Source organism: Eschrichtius robustus, chromosome 13 (genome assembly GCF_028021215.1).
Source record: "Eschrichtius robustus isolate mEscRob2 chromosome 13, mEscRob2.pri, whole genome shotgun sequence".
NCBI lineage: Eukaryota > Metazoa > Chordata > Mammalia > Artiodactyla > Eschrichtiidae > Eschrichtius > Eschrichtius robustus.
This window is the reverse complement of record NC_090836.1, coordinates 99,325,708-99,346,165: the sequence shown is the minus strand read 5'-3', so window position 1 is coordinate 99,346,165 and position 20,458 is coordinate 99,325,708. Positions and strand designations below refer to the sequence as shown.

At 44.2% G+C, this 20,458-nt stretch overlaps 1 protein-coding gene across 1 annotated transcript in view; it reads right to left on the bottom strand.

Moving 5' to 3' along the window:
• ACO2 (aconitase 2) overlaps positions 1-20,458 on the bottom strand; it is a 53,166-nt gene that overhangs the window by 23,467 nt on the left and 9,241 nt on the right. Inside the window, exon 3 of the mRNA XM_068561786.1 lies at positions 1,164-1,300. Coding sequence (XP_068417887.1) covers positions 1,164-1,300 — 137 coding nt within the window. The remainder of the gene's footprint in view (positions 1-1,163; positions 1,301-20,458) is intronic.

Here is a 20,458-nt window from a genome sequence, read left to right as displayed (position 1 = left end):
TTCTCACATTTGGATGTGCGCTCCAGTCACCTGGGGCTCCTGTTAAAACTGCAGATTCTGACTCAGCGGGTCTGGGGTGAGGCCTGAGGTTCTGCGTTGCTAACGAGCTCCCAGTGCTGCTTGTTGATGCCGCTGCTGCTGACACACGGGCCACGTTTTGAGTAGCAAGGCCCACACCACCTGAATCAGACGAACACCCGTGACGTACATTAAGAGGTCTTTCCTATAATTAGGTGATGCCATGTTGCGAGCTACTGGAGATAAAGACTAAGATAGTCCCTTACCTGTAAAACTGAAGTGAGGATACCAGTAAAGAGGAAGCAAAGTGGCAACAGAGAGCAAGTGTGGGACAGTGGCCAGAGCACTGGACGAGAGCCTGGAGACCAGGTCCCATCACTCACTCACAGTGTGGCTTTGTCCACCTGACCCCTTCGTCAGCTGTTAATGGGGATGGGGACACTGTGTACTCATGCTGGTTCTCTCGTACTCCCAGGGCCATGTCACCAGATAGGCAAGCGCGCAGCTCTGTCTGCAGTCATTCAAGTTTCAGGAGCAGGGCTGGTTGGCGCTACCAGCCCCCACTCCTCATCCTCTTGTGGTATCTTAGTCATCCCTCCTGTGCCAGCATCTAGCCCAGAACCTGGCACACAGAACAGCAGTGCAAAGACAGCTGCCATTTTACCAAGTGAGCAAAGAGAGGTCCAGAAAAAAGATATGCTCAAGATCCCACCTGAGCTTCCTTCTGAGTCTCAAGGCTGAGCTCTCCCCTGGGCTTATGCACTGAAGAGGAAATATATGTATTTCTGAAGTCACTGGGCCCGGCAGATCCCAGAGAAATGGCCCAGGGCTAGTGGTCTGTCCTGGAAAGGGTGGGTGGAAGGTTCTGGCCACAGCACCGAAGAGTGCCTGAGACCCTCCCTAGGGCCCACATCTCCAGGCTTCTTGCTAACAGACTTTTCCTTGGCAGAGAGGACAGAAGGTCCACCACTGATCTGGAACACCCTTCCTCAGCAGGGACCGCTGTACTCTAAACGCCTCGATCCTGCCACCACCACGACCAGCCATCCTTCACCAAGCACCTCCTGCGCTGCCCGAAAGGGGCAGGCGGCACCAGAAGCACCGACACCCTCTCGCAGTCTCCGCAGCTCGCCCTGCAGCCTTACCGTTTGCGGACGACGTTAATGTTCTTCTCGAGCAGGTCATAGCGGATGTACTCACTGGGCTCAAAGTGGCTCATGGCCACCTCGGCCCGCTGGCACAGGACCGACGCCACATGGTACTGCCGCACACCCAGGGCTTTCTGCAAGAAGAAGGACAGCAGCGACTGTCAGTGGAGTATTTAGGGCGGTCCACCCCTGAGAGACAGCGCAGAATGGTGAAAAAAGCAAAGAATTCAAGTGTCAAGAGCTATTCAGTGACTGCAGCCTCACTTTCCTCACCTGAGGCACAGGGATGAGACAGTAGCCACAAGGAACACAGCCTGTGGTAGCAGAAAGTGCAAGGGATTTATAGTCAGAATTTCTGGATCAAAGTCAAATTCTGTCCACTTAAGAAAATCCTCCATCATCTGAGGGCCAGAAAAGTTGGGCAATGGGGATACAACCAGCTGTAGCGATCATATAGTTACTGGGAAGGTTGAAGGAGAAAATATGTGGACGTTCTCATTAAGCTCTAAAGCACCACCCAAATGGTAGCTGCTATCCTGCCTGCCCTATAAGTTCCTTGAGGCTTGGGATCAAGTTTTGTTTGTCTTATTCATCTGTATCTGGACTACCTGGCACATATTAGAGATTTAATAACTAATGGTTGAATAGATGGAAAAATTAGTGAGGAAAACCTATGCATGAGCTTTGGATGTTTCCTCATCCCTTGAAAAGGTGGTGCCTAATCCTGCTCCCCTGGAATGTGCAGCAGACTCACCGACTGACTGGGTAGAATGTGGCACAGTGATACTAGGGGACCTCTGAGGCTAGGTCACAAAAAGGATCGCTTCTGCCTGGCTCTCTCTTTCTTTGATGGCTCTGGCGGAAGACAGTCACCACCGCTGTTAAAACATTTCAGCAGTCCTGAGAGAGGCCCATCTAGAGAGGAACTGAGGCCTCTTGCCAAAAACCAGCACCACCTTGCTAGGCGTGTACGCACGCCATCTTGCAAGCCAGTGCTCCAGCCGCAGCCTAAGCCCTCAGATCACCAGGGCCCTGGCCGACAACCTGGACTGCAAGCTCTTGAGCGACTCTGAGCCAGAACCACCAGCCAAGACGCTCCCAAATTCCGGGCCCACAGGAACTGTGAGCGAGAAATGTGTATTGTTGTTTTAATCCTCTAAGTTTGGGAGCAACGACTTGTTATGCAGCAACAGATAAGCAACTGTTATGAAGGGGTCTGTATTAGTTCATTTTAAACTGTGGATGACAAACTTCACAGGGTCCATTTTGACCAAGGAGGAACAGATGAACCCAAAGAAGCGACAGAGGGAAAGAACAGTGGTGTTCCCCGTCGAGGAGGTCATACCCTTGGGCAAGGAAAGAGGCAAAGCTCAAGCCACTGCCCCAGGCTCCCTTCTACATGTCACCAGGACATTTAAATCCAAACCCTGCCGACCTCAGCATCTGAACCAATACAAATGCACAGCTGTCACTCGCTGTTCAGGTGGCCAGCGAGGAGGGCAGACCCCATCAGGAAACAGCACCCCATCCGCCACCCCCCGACCCGCCACAGCAGGAGTGGCCTCCCAATGCAGACTGCAGATCCACCTGCCCTCCAGCTCAAAATCCACCAGGGGACCCTCACTCTCTGCCCTACTGGGTAGGGGTGAAGAACTCACCAATCAAAGGACTTTGCTTTTTTTTTTTTGGCCTCGCAGCATGTGGGATCTTAGTTCCCCGACCAGGGACCAAACCCGTGCCCCCTGCAGTGGAAGCGTGGAGTCTTAACCACTGGACCACCAGGGAAGTCCCAAAGAACTTTCAACAGCCTGGGCAGAGGAGGAATGTGGGACCCTGCAGCTGCAGGTATGGCCGCTGCTGCCTGCCGCTGCCATGACAGTGGGGGGGCCCAGTGCACAGCAGCAGTCGGGGGGACCTGGACTTCAACCTGGCACGCCATTTACTACCTGAGCCATCTAGGACAATTTACCCTAAGTACTCATTTCCACACAGTGCTATTGTGAGGGCTAGGAGATAACAGAAAGTACTTGGCACGGTTTCTGTTATTACCTCTGTGCATTTATAAGCATACATTCAGCCTCCTCTGTGTTTTTCACACAAATGAGAAGCTATACAAGTTGTTCTGCAACTTGCTTTTTTCATTTATCAACCTATCTTTGAAATCTTTCCAAAGTTTATACACAGATCTATCACTCTCTTTTTGTAAATTAACTGCCCTTAACTTCAGTTTCCTTAGAAATAAAAACGAGTAAAACAATACCTAGTGTCTGGCCCAGTAAGCAAAACAAATAACTGTAATCATAAGTATAGTGTAGAGAAAAGGTAAAGTAGCAAATTCCTAACAGTAAGGGGACAATTAAGCAATCTATGGACACATAGATTAAGCAATCTATGGACACATAGTATATATCAATACTTAAAAATAGATTTAAGTAATAACGCTGATTGGAAAAATAAGGACAAAATAATACGTTCATACAGAATACAACTTTGGGATAAAAAAAGAATATTTATTAGTGCCTAGTGTGAGATGAGCACCGTGCTAAGTATCTAATCCTCACAGCCACCCAGCGAAGCGGCGCCTACGATTAGCCTGTTTTCCAAGTGAGGCAACTGAGGCCCTCACGGAGTGACCAAGGCCACAGAGCAGCAGTCAGGACCCAACCCAGCCTGACTGGCCCACTTTCTGCTACTGCCCCAGGCCCTCACCCGAAGCTTTGCCCCTAAAATGGAGATAAACTCCGTAGTGTTAATAACAAGTCAATCAGCTACATGCTCAGTCCTTAACCATGATACTGCTCTGCTTACCAACTACGTGCAAACGTCTGTGCACAACAGCTAGCGCTGCCCAAGAGGACTTCCTGCCATGACGGACACGTCCTAGATCCTCACTGTTCAATACAGTAGCCACCCACCACGCGTGGCTGCAGGGCACCTGAAGTGTGCCGAGGTGACTGAGGAGTGGAATTTTTAATGTTACTCAATTTTAATTAAAGTTAAGTTGCCACATGGGACGGCTCAGGTTTATACATTAATAAGGATGGAAAGAGTTTTTAGGAAGCCTGAACAACCTGAATGTTCATCAAGTCAATTTTTCTAAAAAGCTATTTGGACCCCTTCCCATGCCAGGAGTTCATCATCCCACACGACCACCAATCCATTTCTGAAAAATTTCAAAATATTCTCCCTCCCTCTGTTTCCTTGCACAGTCTGCTTTTTCAGGTGGCGGGGGTGGGGTCTGCCCTCTGGACGATATGAAATAAACGCAACCATCTTCCTCAGGATATTGCTTCCCAGACCTGAGGTGCAACAGACTCTCCTGAGTCTGTTAAAAATACACCATCCTGAGACTTCCCTGGCGGTCCAGTGGTTAGGACTCAGCACCTTCACTGCATGGGCCTGGGTTCAATCCCTGGTCGGGGAACTAAGGTCCCGCAAGCCACGAGATATGGCCCAAAACAACAACATAACCCTAAACCTTACCCAGGTCAACAACTCAGCTGAGGGCGGGGGTCCCTCCACTATCTGAAGACAGGACTTACCGTCCTCTCTAAACCCCCTCTTCTCTAGGCCAAGGGTAGCCCTGAGATTTTCAACTTTTCCTTTACGTGGCGTGTTTCTAAATTCTGCAATAGCCCAACCATGCCCTGTGCTGAGGGCAAAGGGACAGTCACCTCCTTTGCTAAGCTTGTGGCCGTCCACCTCACTGCTGACACACGCATCACTCCCTTCCTCCTAACACCTCAATAGCCACCTTCCTCACTGACCGCTCAAGCCACACTGTACTACGGACTTGGTTTTCTGTGCAGAGCTCTACCTTAATCTTGGTTTAATTTCAGCACCAGTTTCTGTCTACCTCCAGCCCTCTGTGGTCTACAGGAGTCCGGGTCAGTCGCCCCAGGTCCTGACAGGCTGGCCTTCCCAGTGCGTGTCAGCCACACACGCAGTAAGCACAACTCTCACGCTGCTCATCCAAGTCTCAGTACAAATGTGACCCATTACAGGCCCCAGGGTGGACGTTTGGTCAAGCCAACAGTGATCTATTTAGTGACAATCCCCAGGTCTGGGTCTTCAACCCACAACAATAACCACCTGACTGAAACGTCACTAAGCCATCGCTTCTGTTTCGCAACTAGGGACAGCCTGACTGATCCGTCAGTTGCCCTACAGAAATCAACACTCACACTCCCTGTTTCACTAATCTACTAATCGCAACAAAAAAGTAAGAAGATGTTAGCCTGGCTGTGAGACCTTAAGTAATTCACTTTGTTCCTCCAGGCCTGAGTTTTTCACACCTGTAAAGGGTGAAATCTCAGCCTTGTTCCCTGCTTCAGAGCCGAACTGTGAGAGGTTTAAAGTGTATGAAATGTCATGTATAACTCTGAAGAGGCTGATCATACTAATATGCTTACCCCAAAGACTGACTTCAAGGGCAAGGATACCATGTATCATTCATTCAGGACCACATATATCTCACATATAAAATGAAGACTAGGCTATGGGTAGTCTTAGAATAAAAATAAAAACAGCCTTACTTATTAAGTACCTGCTCCATGCCAAGCATTTTCTGTGGCTAATTTTGAATTCTATAGCGGTACAAGGTAATTGTTATTCCCATCTTACAGATTTGGAAACTGAAGATCAGAGAGGTTAAGTCAGAAGTCTTACATGTGACAAACAGGGAATCCAGGATGCAAGTGCAGACCTGTCTCTTTCTAGGATGAGCCAATTCCCCTGGATTCTGCTACCCCCTAACCCCACATAGCCTATCCTTTCCCATTGGAAGGTAGCATGGTGTGATGGTTCAGATTGAAGACCTGTAGTCAGACTGCCCAACCCAGCAGCATCACTAACCCGCTGTGGCCCTAGAGAAGTTATTTAGCCTCGCCAAGCCTTAGCTTCCCCACAGAGAAAATGGAGATAAATGTCAGTGTTAATAGTAAATGAAATAGTCTACTTTAAGTGCTTGGCACAGAGCGGGTTCATATGAGCTCAACATATGTTTTTTTTTTTAATTATTTGTTTTTACTTTTGGCTGTGTTGGGTCTTCGCTGCTGTGCACAGGCTTTCTCTAGTTGAGGCGAGCGGGGGCTACTCTTCATTGTGGTGTGCAGGTTTCCCATTGTCGTGGCTTCTCTTGTTGCGGAGCACGGGCTCTAGGTGCATGGGCTTCAGTAGTTCTGGCGCACAGGCTTAGTTGCTCCGCAGCATGTGGGATCTTCCCGGGCCAGGGATCGAACCCATGTCCCCTGCATCGGCAGGTGGATTCTTAACCACTGCGCCTCCAGGGAAGCCCTCAATGTATGTTATATTGTATTATTTTCGTGGAGGAGACAGACACATAATTAGATGTGATGAGGTTGTGCTCCTTTTCTGGATTCTGGCAGAAGGAGTATGCCTCTTATTTTGCTTACTGCAAACACAGCTTATGGCTGATCAGCATTTTTCAGAAGCCTTAGCTCATCTGGGCCTTTGACATTCTTGACCCCTTTCTGATGTATTCCAGCTGCCACAGTGTTTCTCCTTAGTTACTTGCCCTCCTTCCAACTTTGGCTAAGACATTCTAAAAATCTAAGCTGAGGTCTGTAGGGGCATCTCTTCTGTCTCTCCTTCAGACTACTTGCAATTTGTTAGAATTTGCCTTGGAAAACCTCCCATCCCTCTGAAACCCCTTCTGCTTATGGGATCCTGGAAGTGAGACTTCATTTATTTGGTCTCTGAATAATTCAGAAACTTGCTTTCCTCCAGGGCACCAAACATGCTGAACTTCCGTAGCCAGTACAAAGTCTAAAGGGATCTGCCACTGGGCCTTTGCACATGCTGTTTCTTCTGCTTAGAATGTTCTCTGCCCACCCCCTTCTCAATCTATCCTTTGTGTAGGTAATTCCCATTGATCCTTCAAGTTCCAAATTAATTTCACTTTCTTAGGGAAACTTCTTGAACTCTCAGCCCAGGCAGAGCCTCCTATCATCTATGCCCATTTACTACTTCCTGACGTTCATTTGCGAGATGGTATCTGTCTCCACTAGTCTGTAAGATCCACTAAGGGAGGGATTGTGTCTGTTCATTCATAATAAAATTCCCCATGCCTGAACACCAGGTCTGATACACAGGAGGTGCTACATAAATACCAGTTAATTAAACCAATGAATGTTGCTTTTACTTTACCAACCAGTTCTTCCTTATTGAGCAAGGTTAAATACAGAGCAAGTTTGGTTAACCTTGTGAGAGCAAATAGTTAACAGGACAAATCAATAATTTGCCAGGCTCAGATGCTTGTGGTTAGACTGTAAACAGGTTGAACATTTTTGAAAGACAATTAGGCAATACCTATTAAAATGTAAAACGTTTGTACCTTTTGACTAGCTTTCCCTCTTCCAGGAAGCTATCTTATAAAAATACTCACTTAAATGAGCGTAGAGACTGGCAAAGATGCTCTCTACATCACTGTTTTTATTTATTTATTTATTTAGACAACTTTTCTTTACCTAGCTTCACATTTGGATTGATGGTCTTCGTTGCCACATGCGGGCTTTCTCTAGTTGCGGCGAGCGGGGCTGCTCTTTGTTGCGGTGCACGGGCTTCTCATTGCGGTGGCTTCTCTTGTTACGGAGCACGGGCTCTAGGCACGCGGGCTTCAGTAGTTGTGGCTCGCGGGCTCTACAGGGCAGGCTCAGCAGTTGCGGCGCACGGGCTTATTTCCGCGGCATGTGGGATCTTCCCAGACCAGGGTTCGAACCCGTGTCCCCGCACTGGCAGGTGGATTCTTAACTACTGTGCCACCAGGAAAGTCCCCATCACTGTTTTTAAAAGAACACAATTGTCCAAAAATAGGGCACTGATTGAATAAATTCTGGTTCATCCACGAAGGAATGCCATTCTACAGCTGTTTAAATATTCAAGAATAAGATGATGGTGGTGGTCTAACAACATTGTGAATGTAGTTAACGTCACTGAAGTGAACAGTTAAAAATGGTTAAAATGTCAAACTTTATGTTATATGTACTTTACCATGATTTAAAAAAAGAAGTAGAGGGGACTTCCCTTGTGGCGCAGTGGATAAGACTCTGAGCTCCCAATGCAGGGGGCCCTGGTTCGATCCCTGGTCAGGGAACTAGATCCCACATGCATGCCGCAACTAAGAGTTCGCATGCCGCAACGAAGGAGCCCACCTGCCACAACTAAGACCCGGTGCAACCAAATAAATACATAAATATTTTTTTTAAAAAAGAATATTTTAAAACTAAAATAATAATAAAAAAAATTTAAAAAGAAGTAGATCTACCTTTACTGGCAGGAAAAAAATTTCATGACACATTCAATGAAAATAAGAAATAGCAAAATAGTGCCATGGTATGGGCCCATTTCTGTATAATAACAGTAATTAACAAATGTAAATATGTTTAGAAAAAAATTGAAATGATATGCCTAAACTGTTCACAGTAATTATCTCTAGAGATTAGAATTATGGGCACTTTTATGTTCTAGGCTAAGTATTTCTGTAACTTTTAAATGCTGCATGATAGATGTGAGTTTCTTTTGTAATCAGGGGAAAAAAAAAAGAATGAACAAGACAAATTGGTGCAGAAAAGCATGCTGACTGTAGTGTAGCGTACATAGCAGGATCAGTCAGGAGCACTTAGACAATAATCAAGTGTTCTGGTTTTTAAAAATGTGCAAACCCTTTGTTTCAGCAAGTTAATTTACAGGAATTTATCACGACTAAGTAAAAGGAAAAAATGTACCTTCGCACTAGAGGAATCTGGTTACCACCATCTCAACCCAGAGATCAAACAGCATCACCAACAGCAAGACTACCTTACATTCGTGCCTCCCGATGGGACAGCGTCACCTATGAAGAATTCTTTTCAAAAAATGTTTAACCTGAATCTAAGAAAGCTTTGGGACCTTACTTCCAGTTTAAGGGAAATGCAAGGAATAAAAGAATAATCAATTACATCCAGAATGCGAACAGTCTATGAGAATCTGGCCTAGTCCCTTCCAAGTCAATGTCATGGGGGAAAACGGTGTGTGTGTGACGGGGTGGGAGTGGGGAGGTGCTGTTCTAGATTAAGAGACTAAAAAAGTAGAATCAATGCAGCATGTAAATTTTTTATTAGGTCTTGATTTGAAAAGAGATAGCTATCAAAGACATTTTTGGGAGAAGTGGGGAAGTTAAGAAAATGATACTGTAGTTATATAGCTAATTGACTTATTTTTAAGAGATGAATGTTGAAGCTTTTAGGAATGAGGTGTCACAATGCCTTTAATTTCTTCTGAAATGGTCCAGAAAAAAAAATAATAAAAAATATATAGATGGGGGGGTGGGATGAATTGTGAGACTGGGATTGACACACATACACTATCGATACTATGTATAAAATAGATAACTAATAAGAACCTATTGTATAGCACAGGGAACTGTACTCAATGCTCTGTGGGGACCTAAATGGGAAGGAAATCCAAAAAAGAGATATATATATATAAACGTATAAGCTGATTCACTTTGCTCTACAGTAGAAACTAACACAATATTGTAAAGCAACTATACTCCAATAAAAATTTAAAAATATATATATATAGATGAAGCAAATAAGGCAAAATGTTGGTAACTGTTGACTCTAGATGGTAGGTATATGGGTGTTCTTTGTACTATTTTCTACTTTTCCTTATGTGTAAAAATTAATGACAAAAAATCTCTTAAGTAAGGCATCAAGTATGGTTAAATCCATGCGCTAGACATAATGGCTTAAATTTCCTTCTTGATTTTTTCTAAATTTTCCAAATTTTCTACAAATGAATCATTATAATACTTCTTATAATTAGAAAGAATGTAACCAACATTAGTTTTTAATTAAAAATTAAATGCTCGGAACCAAAGATAAATATCCTTGCAGACTGCTTGCTGTGGACTAGAAGCAAAATAATTCAATCTTTTCATAAAGCAGCTTGTCAATGAGACATCCACAGGAACATCCATACTTTTAACTCAGTAATTCCATATCTGAGACTCTATCTTCAAGAAATAACTCTAAATATGTAAAGGAAATGAACATTATAAAATATGGTTTGGGTTAAGACAGAAAATTATTTTCTCCTATAATTCCCCAAATCTGTATTAAGGTGATACTGTGTGGATGGAAAGAGACTGACAGCAAGCTGTTTTTAGCTGGTGTAGAGAGAACCAAAGTTCCCTAGTATCACTATAGGTTTCTCCTTGAACCCCAATTTTGAAATCCAACATTCGGGTGAAGGTATCAAGCTCAGAGTGCCCGCAGCCATGGGTCATTTCCCTGGGTGCAGTATGGTGGACAGTGAGAGTCCCCTGTGACAGGAAGTGGTGGGGGCCAAGAAGGAACATTCAGGGGTTGGGAGTCCAGAGATCTGGCCTCCGAGTTCAGTCACAATGCACCCTTGTACAAATAATCTAGCCTTTCTGTGCCTTCTTTTTCATTTCTTTCTTTTTTTAAAAAAATATTTATTTATTTATTTGGCTGTGCCAGGTCTTAGTTGCAGCTCGTGGGATCTTCGTTGCCACGTGCAGAATCTTTAGTTGCAGCATGCGGGATCTTTAGTTGTGGCATGCAAACTCTTAGTCGCAGCATGTGGGATCTAGTTCCCTGACCAGGGATCGAACCTGGGCCCCCTACATTGGCAGCGAGGAGTCTTAGCCACTGGATCACCAGGGAATTCCCTCCATTTCTATAAAATGGGAGAAGCGGATCCTTCTGGCTGCATCAAAATCACCTGGGAGGTTTCACTGAAACAGCTTCTAGGCCCTAAGGGCTCCCAGACCTCTCAATCAGAATCACCTGAGGTGGAGCCTTAAGCATCAATAAAGATTACAGGTTACTCTGATACAGCCATATCTGGGAACCACCAGACCAGATGTTCTCCAAAGTTCCTTCCAGCTCAGAGATTCTATAAATATTCCTCCCCAGTAAGCAGGCATCAGATAAACCCACTTATTCCGAAAGGCCTAGGGGAAAGCATAGCAATGTCAGAACAAATTAATCTGTACCAAGGAAGAAAACCCCCAGAGCTCAGGTCTTTCTGGAGTAGCCACCGCCTTCGCCTTCATTTACACACAGATGTGGATGTAAAGGTATGCATATATGCACACATCAAATGCAACCCAGCGTGGTGTCACAGAAAGCACACCAGATTCAGAACGCTACCCATTTATTATTAGCTCCCTGCATGGTCAAACTGTTTACTCTATTTTAAAATACTTACAAGATACGGAGAATAATCCCTGTCATTTAACAAATAATGCCAGAAATTGTTTCCACATGGCTCCCAAAGTTTTTCAAGTCAAGGCCCACGAACAAAATAATTCTTTTTGGTAAACAAACCAGGTTGCTGCTGGAAGGCAACTAGCAGCCTTAGTTGCTGGGGGATGGGGGTGGGGGAGGGTCATTATCTCTGCACACCTGTATGTTATTTGCTACAGCGCACCTGGGGAAAGCTTAGCTGTACCACACTAGACTCTAGACCACCACCACACTCTCCCTGCCCTCAAGACCACAGTATGGTGGGATAAGACAAACATGAAAACAGAAGATGTGGTAGTGTGTTAGAGTGGCTATTGTATGCATTAGGTACAGGGGTCAGTAAAGGCAGGGAAATATGAGTGGTCGAGTGAAAAAGAGGCTAAGGCCTCCTCAGGGCTCAAACAAGATCATGTTTGGGTTCAAATCAAAAACATTGGCTACAGATGCAAAAACCAGAGAGAATGAGTGATCCGCTCAAAATCACATAGCGTTTGAGGAGAGTCATCAGGGAAGGAGGAAGTCATTCAAAGTCCATTGTATCCTAGCAACATCCATATACTGGCCACAGGATGTTCTGAGCTAAAAGGAGCCTTTGAGAGAGGACTTTCACATTTTGACTGAAAACACACAGGCACAAAACACATTTTATGTTGTGACCCAGCAGCAGGTACTGAGAGTGTGTGTAATTCACATGAAGTTTCACTAAACAATACCGGACATGTGCAATGTACACTGATACTTTTTATTCTCTACTATTATTTTCATTGTGGTAAAATACACATAGGTAAAATCTACCATTGTAACTATTAAATGTACAATTCAGTACATTCACAATGCTGTGCAACCATCACCACTATCTAGTTCCAGAACCTCTCCATCACCCAAAGAAAGCCCCGGACACGCTGAGCAGCTGCTCCTTTTTCTTTTCACCCTCCCTGTCCCAGCTGCTGGCAATCACTGATCTGCGTTCTGTTTCTATGGATTTGTCTATTCTAGATGTTTCATGTAAATGCAATCATACAACAGGTGGCCTTCTGTGTCTGGCTTTTTTCATTTAGCATTCTATATTATCTTTTTTTGAAGGCCACTTGCACCCCATTAATTTCATGATCCAATAACAGGTCAACATAGGCAGTCTGAAAACACTATCTTAGAGAACTTCCAATTAAAAATATTAGTTACATAAAACGTATGGTGATGGACGTTAACTAGTCTTATTGTGGTGATCACTTTGCAATACATACAAATATATAATCATTATGCTGTGTACCTGACACTAATACAATGTTGTATGTCAATTATAACTCAATTTGAAAAAAATTACTTACAAACATCAAAGGCAAACAGCGACAACGAATGACAGTCACCGGAGGCGTTTGCAGAGCATCACCAGGCTCTCTGCAGCATTCCACCTACTGTACCAGAGGCCCCCAAACCTCAGCCCACCCACTTGATGCCTGCCTGCACACAACTATCCACGAGGAAAATGGGGAAAATAAAGACAATGTAGCAAGTTTTTTTAAAAAGTCAAATTTATTACATTTAAAACATGTTCTTGGGCTTCCCTGGTGGCGCAGTGGTTGAGAATCTGCCTGCCAATGCAGGGGACACGGGTTCGAGCCCTGGTCTGGGAAGATCCCACATGCCGCGGAGCAACTGGGCCCGTGCGCCACAACTACTGAGCCTGCGCGTCTGGAGCCTGTGCCCCGCAACAAGAGGCCGCGACAGTGAGAGGCCCGCGCACCGCGATGAAGAGTGGCCCTCGCTTGCCGCAACTAGAGGAAGCCTACGCACAGAAACGAAGACCCAACACAGCCAAAAATAAATAAATAAAATTTAAAAGGAAAAAAAAAAAAAAATGTTCTTTGTTCTGAGTCTTTCCTTCCTATTCCTATACTTTTGATGTTAAAAAGGCCCTTTTAAGAAATAATGGTGATAATAGAGAATGATTTAGTGGTTTTTTGGTTTTGGTTTTGGTTGTTGTTGTTCTGGTGTCCTTACTTCAAAAAATTTAAAACCTGCAACCTCACACTGATCCTCTCAATTCTGTGTGTACACTTTGGTGCCCTCTATCATGCAACTTTCCCAGAACAAGACTGTCTTTGGGGGACAGCAGCAGTCACTGGAGAAGTAAGATACAAGGATGAAGGAAAAGCTAGGTTTTAATATTACCTTTACAATCTCAGTAGCAGCCAGAAATATGAGAAATGATAAGCAGGGCTGACTGGTGAAAAACATCTATCTTCACTGTCATTCTGTCTCCCCTTCCTCCTACCACCAAACCTTACCCATTTGTTTACTCATTCGTCTGTCCATCTATCAACTAGTTACTGAGTGACTACGGGTGCCAGACACTGTTCGAGGCACTGAGGATACAGCAATGAACAAAATGGTCCAATACTCCCTGCCCTCTTGGGACTGACATTCCGGGAGGTTAAGGGCGGGGAGGGGACAGACAAGTAGCGACAGAGAAACAAGTAAAACCTCAGTCAGATGTCGGTAAGTGTCATGAGAGAATGAAGCGGGAGCCAGGGAAGTAGGGGGAGGTGCAATTTAAAGTAGGATAGTTGGGAAGGGCTTCAGTGAGGAGGTGACATTGAACAACGACCTGACAAAAGGTCAACCTACAGGTATCTGAAGGAAGAGTATTCTAGACAGAAAGTGTAAGGATCCTCCAAAGTGAGGTAGTGCCTGTTGTGTTCAAAGAACAACAAAGAGAGATATCTGGATACCCACGTTGATAGCAGCATTATTTGCAATAGCCAAAAAGTGGAAGCAACCCACCCAAGTGTCCATTGATGGATGATGGAGAAACAGAATGTGGTACATACAATGGAATATTAGTTAGACTTAACAAAGGATTTGTAAAAGCCTAAAAAATAATCTGACACATGCTACAACACAGATAAACCTTGAAGACATTATGCTAAGTGAAATAAGCCAGTCACAAAAGGACAAATACTGTGTGATTATACGAGGTACCTGGAGTAATTAATAAGTTCATAGAGACAGAAAGCAGAATAGCGGGTGCCAGGGGTTGCGGGGAGGGGGAAATGGGGAGTTAGTGTCTAATGGGTACAGTCTCAGTTTGGGAAGATGAAAAAGTTCTGGAGATGGCTGGTGGTGATAGTTGTGCAACAATGTGAATGTACTTGATGCTACTGAACTGTACACTTAAAATTCTTAAAATGGTAAATTTTTAAAAGTAAAAAATACATGGGGGGGGGGGCGGAAAGAACAGCAAGGAAGCCAGTATGGTCAGAGCAGAATAAACAAGGAGGAGTACAGTAAGAGATAAGACCAAGATTGCACAGGACCTAGGGACTTCCCTGGTGGTCCAGTGGCAAAGAATCCACCTTGCAATGCAGAGGACATGGGTTCGATCCCTGCTCAGGGAACTAAGATCCCACATGCCGCGGGGCAACTAAGCCCACGCACCACAACTACTGAGCTCGTGCACCTCAACTACAGAGCCTGCGTGCCGCAAACTACAGAGCCCACCCGCCCAGTTTACATGCCACAATGAGAGAAGAGAAAACCTGCACGCCACAACTAGAGAGAAGCCCACGCGCCACAACGAAAGATCCTGCATGCCTCAGCGAAGACCCACATGCCACAACTAAGATCTGACGCAGGCAAAAATAAATAAAACAAATAAATAATAAACAAATCTTTAAAAATAGAAAAGATTGCATAGGACCTTGTAGAATACAGTAAAGATTCTGGACTTTACTCTGAGTGAGAAGAGAAGCTAACAGAGAATTCTGAATAAGAATTACATGGTCCGACTTATTTACAAGGATCATTCTGGCTGCTGGACATAGAATAGAAGGAAGCAGGAAGCCAGATAGGAGGCCAACACAATACCCCAGTCAAAGATGGTGGTGATTTGGACCAGAGTCGTAATGGTGGAGGTGGTGAGAAGGGGTTGGAGTCTGGATATACTCTGAAACTACTAACAATAGGATTTGCTAACAAACTGGCCAAGAGGCATGAGAGGAAAGTCAAGGATACCACTGAGGTTTTGGGCCTGAGTAACTGGAAGAATGGAGTTGCTATAAACAGAAATGGGGAAGGCAACAGGAAGAGCAGGCTTGGGGGTGAGATCGGGAGTTTTTCTGTCTGACACCCAAGTGGAGATGTCAAGTAGGCAGTTGGAGTCTCATCCTAAGTCCCATCCCTCTAGAACTTGGCTAATTAAATGGTTCATCTGGAATCACAGATTATCAAAACCCAAAGTGACCCCAGATCACCAGATATCTTTTATTCACGTGACAGATGAAGAGTGCCCCAGGTCACATACCTAGTTAACAGCAGTTTGGAGCAGAACTCAAGTCACTTAATTCTCAAGTCAACACTTTTTCCACCACACTACTTCCCTAATTAAAACTGAAGCAGGGACTTTCCTGGTGGCGCAGTGGATAAAACCCCACGCTCCCAATGTAGGCAGCCCTCATTCGATCCCTGGTCAGGGAAGTAGATCCCACAGGCATGCTGCAGCTAAGAGTTCACATGCACAACTAAGGAGCCTGTGTGGCACAACTAAGGAGCTGGCGAGCCACAACTAAGGAGCCCTGGAGCCGCAACTAAGGAGCCTGCCTGCTGCAACTAAGACCCCATGCAACCAAATAAATAAATAAATATTAAAAATAAATAAAGTTACTCTTTTTAAAAAAAAAAACTGAAGTAGTACTGATTCATTAAACAAATATTTATCCAGCCCCAGACTTTGTGCTGTGGTGCCTGAATTAGTGAGATAAGCAAGACGGACACAGTTCCTCCCATTGCTGAACTTACAATCTGGTGAAGAAGACAGATATCAAGTAATCACTGAAGAGACTATGGAAGCAACGGTATAAGAAGTGCTATGAAAGAAAGGTTAAGCAGCTATAACGCTATAACAGTATAAAGCTGGAGAACCTAATCTAGACTAGGGGAAGGGCTTTTCCAAGAAAGTGATATTTAATCTGAGAACTGAAACCTGACTAGGAGTTAGCCAGGCAAAGAAAGTGCAGTTTAGGAAAAGGAATCCAGGGAACCTGGCAGGCGGAGAAAACAGCATGTGCAAAGGCCCTGTGGCAGGGAAGCACCTGTAGTTGAAAGAAGAAAGAGAAAGCCAGCTTGGCTACAGCAAAGTGAGCAAAGGGCAGTGGAAACAGCAGAAAATAAGGCTAAGAGGTAAAATGGAGCCAGGTATCGTGATGGACCTTGCAGGTGTATGAGAAAAGCACTGTAGCAACCTTGAACTACAGTTTATCTGAGTCTTGGCACAATACCTCAGAACACCAGACGGTAGGCCTCTAAAGGAGTTGTGAGGCCATCTACCACTTGCTCCTTATCTCCCTGGGAGGCAGTCATGAGACAGTTTCTCCTCGCCTCCCTGGATCTGATGAGGTATGGAGCTTTCTGCCCTGGACTCTTCAGACTAGAGCTGCAGGATATAAACCCACTTAGTGGCATCAGGGCTGCCACAACTTTCAGTGCAGTCATCAGCTCCTTTTGTTTTGATGCCGCCCTTTTCGGTGTGTGCAGCTAGGACCCAAGGAGCTAGCAACTTCGGCTTACTCTTCTCAGTCTGTATATAAGTAATGAACTGTCAGAATATGAAAGTGGTTCATTGTACCTTTACCAATCAATTGGTCAGGCTTTGATCTTTTCGTATAAGTATGAGCTTTACAGTAGGACATGTTAAATGTTTAACTTGATTCTAAAAGCAGTGGGAAGGACTTCACTGGTGGCACAGTGGTTAAGAATCCTCCTGCCAGTGCAAGGGACATGGGTTCAATCCCTGGTCCGGCATGATCCACATGCTACGGAGCAACTAAGCCCGTGCGCCACAACTACTGAGCCTGCGCTCTAGAGCCCACGAGCCACAACTACTGAGCCCACGTGCCACAACTACTGAAGCCCACGCGCCTAGAGCCCATGCTCCACAACAAGAGAAGCCACCACAATGAGAAGCCCGCACACCGCAACGAAGAGTAGCCCCGCTCGCCGCAACTAGAGAAAGCCCGCGTGCAGCAACGAAGACCCAATGCAGCCAAAAATAAATAAATAAATAAATAAAATTTTAAAAAATAAAAGCAATGGGAAGCCACTGAAGCAGGATTATATCTGCATTAAAAAAAAAAAAGTCACTGTGGCTGCCATGTAGATAATGCATTCAAGAGGGGTAAAAGTATTCAATGGAATAGGCTGAGGGTGGCTTATCATGTAACCTATTTCCTATAAGCACATTTGTATTTTAACACTTGAACACCTATTCTGTGCCAAGCAATAGGACACAGATACCAAGAAGAATAAGACAGTCCCTACGCTTATATACCTTAGTCTGGCCACAATCAGCAGTAAATGTAACCCACTGTGACCTGCTTGAGGAAAGAAACACACACAAGGGGCAGGAGTACAGGAGAGAGAACAATTAGCTCTGCTTGGGATGCCCAGGGAAGACTTCACTGACCAGGGCTGTGGAGGATAAATAAGGGTTTGCAAGGCACTCAGAGGACAGATAGTACATAAAAAGATACAGAATCATCAAGCGAAGTGTGCAGGAGCTACAAGTCACTCAAAATGGTGCGAGGTAATAGACAAAGCAGGAAATGGTGGAAGGTCAGGCCAGAAACCCAGCAGGTTTGATTCAGGAGGCTGAATTATGACCTGTGGTTTATTTACACAGTGAAAAGAACTTAGATATAGCTCAAAGGCCCAGCTCTACCATTTATTAGTTGTGTGGTGTCAAGCAGGTTTCACCTTTGAACCCAGTTTCTTTTTTTTTTTTTTTTTTTTTTATTGGAGTACAGTTGATTTACAATGTTGTGTTAGTTTCAGGTGTACAGCAAAGTGACTCAGTTATACATATACATACCTCCACTCTTTTTAGATTCTCTTCCCACATAGGCCATTAGAGAGTATTGAGTAGACTTCCCTGTGCTATACAGTAGGTCCTTATTAGTTATCTATTTTATATATGAACCCAGTTTCTTCACTTGGAAAAAGGGAATAAATACCCACAGTATTATGTGAGGTCTGAAATTATGTGAATGAGCTCCCAAATAATAGCAATTATTATGTAAAATGCTACAAAGCAGGTTGTTTTTTGTTTTTTAAATAGCCTTTACCAGGGTTTTTCCTCCCATTTAAAGAAGTAGGACAGGTTTCATGGCGAAAATTTAGACAACACATAAAACAACACAATTTTACAACTCCCCAGAGCCCATCCAGGAGTACTTACCCTAAGACGCCTCCACCAGACCCCCTGGCCTGATGCCAGGTACCCTGTGGTATTTAACAGTGACTCCAAGAGAGGCACTAAACACCAGTCTGTGCTGAATCTACACCTCCCCATAGTCCCTGGCACCAGGATACCTACTGAACCCAAACTGAACAGGTGGTAGGGCTGAGGTTTCTAAGCAAAGACAATGATAATAATAATAATTACTAGTAGTAGTAGTAATAGTGATACTTAATACTTTCTATTGAGTGCCAAGTTATAAGCACTTTACATGGATGAACAGCCCCACTGTATATGAGCTCCATTTAACAGATGAGGAAATTGAGGGCAGGAGAAGCATAGTAACTCACCCAAGGTCTCACAGATACACCAGCATTTAAAGACAGCCTGGCTCTAAGCCTAAACACTGAGCCTTCCAAGCGCCAAGTGAACTCTGGCAATTCTAAGTATTGATTTGGATACAAATGAATTAAAGAAATCAGATAAAATCAAAATGGAATAGATGCCAAACTGTTAACAGTAGCTATCCCTGGAGGGTGAAATTATGGACAATTTTTTACTTTTAATATGTATTTAATTTGAACTTTTAGAATCAGAAAAAAATTTAAAGAAATATAAATTATAAATACATGTATTATTAAACATATTTTTAATTTGGATTGTAACATTTAAAAAATACTAGATGGAAATATACTACAGTGTTAATGGTAGTTATCTCTGGGTGGGGGTGGGTTATCTCTGGGTATTACAAATAATTATAGGTAATTTTTATGGTATTCTTTATACTTCTATATTTTCCAAGTTTCCTACAAGGGGTACCTTTACAAATAAGAAAAAAAGTAAGAAATTAATTTTACCTTAAAAATAGATATTACTGAGTCTTATAATATCTGACCACCGTGGTTGGAGTATGAGTAGTCCACATCAGTATTATTTAAAGAAGAATGATGACTTGGGGGTATTTTTAAAAAAATAACTTATTGGGGTTTTGTTTTTATTTCCTAAGTCCCAAAGTAAAACATACTCAACGTTTGGTTCAACCTGGCCCCAGGGCCCAGAGACATTCCAGAGATCATCCATAGGCCATACACACAGATGTCACAACAACTAGAAAATGGGAAAATTTTCCCCCATGCTTGGAGCCCAAGTCTCGGGGCTTGTGAAATTCTCATGAGTAAATACCAGGCCCTTATCTAGAACAGATACTTCCACTAAGCCCTACAAGCCCCTGATTCAACATGATTAATCCAGGAAGCTCATTTTCTTCCAGAAAGTCTGTTCCACTACTAGACAATTCTAATACTTTACAACAACAACAAATGCTTCTGAACTGAAACACACCTCCATTAAATCAGGCACAGATTCTAGCAATGGAAACGTGGGCTCAAATCCCAGCTCTACCCGCAACAAGCTGTGTAAACTTGTGTGTTTTTGTTTAAGCCCTCTGAACACAGCTTTTTTCATCTGTGAGTGGGAATAACACCTTCACAGGCTGTAGTGAGGATTAAAGCAGAGTACCTACGTGAAAGTACCCAGCCCAGTCACTGACACGCTTCCTAGCCGCGTCCTCTGGAACCAGATCAAATGAGCTTAACCACTCCTCCACACTTCAGCCCTTCAAATCACCGAAAACCATAATCGTGTCTTCTCCATTCTAAGCATTCCTATAGTACTTCCTCGCTACAAAACTCCCTCTACTTGGGTGGGAGTCTCCCATCAGCGTGACCAGCAGCCAGGTGCCCTCAGATCTGTTTTGGAGTAAATCACAGTAGCTAACACACTGCTCC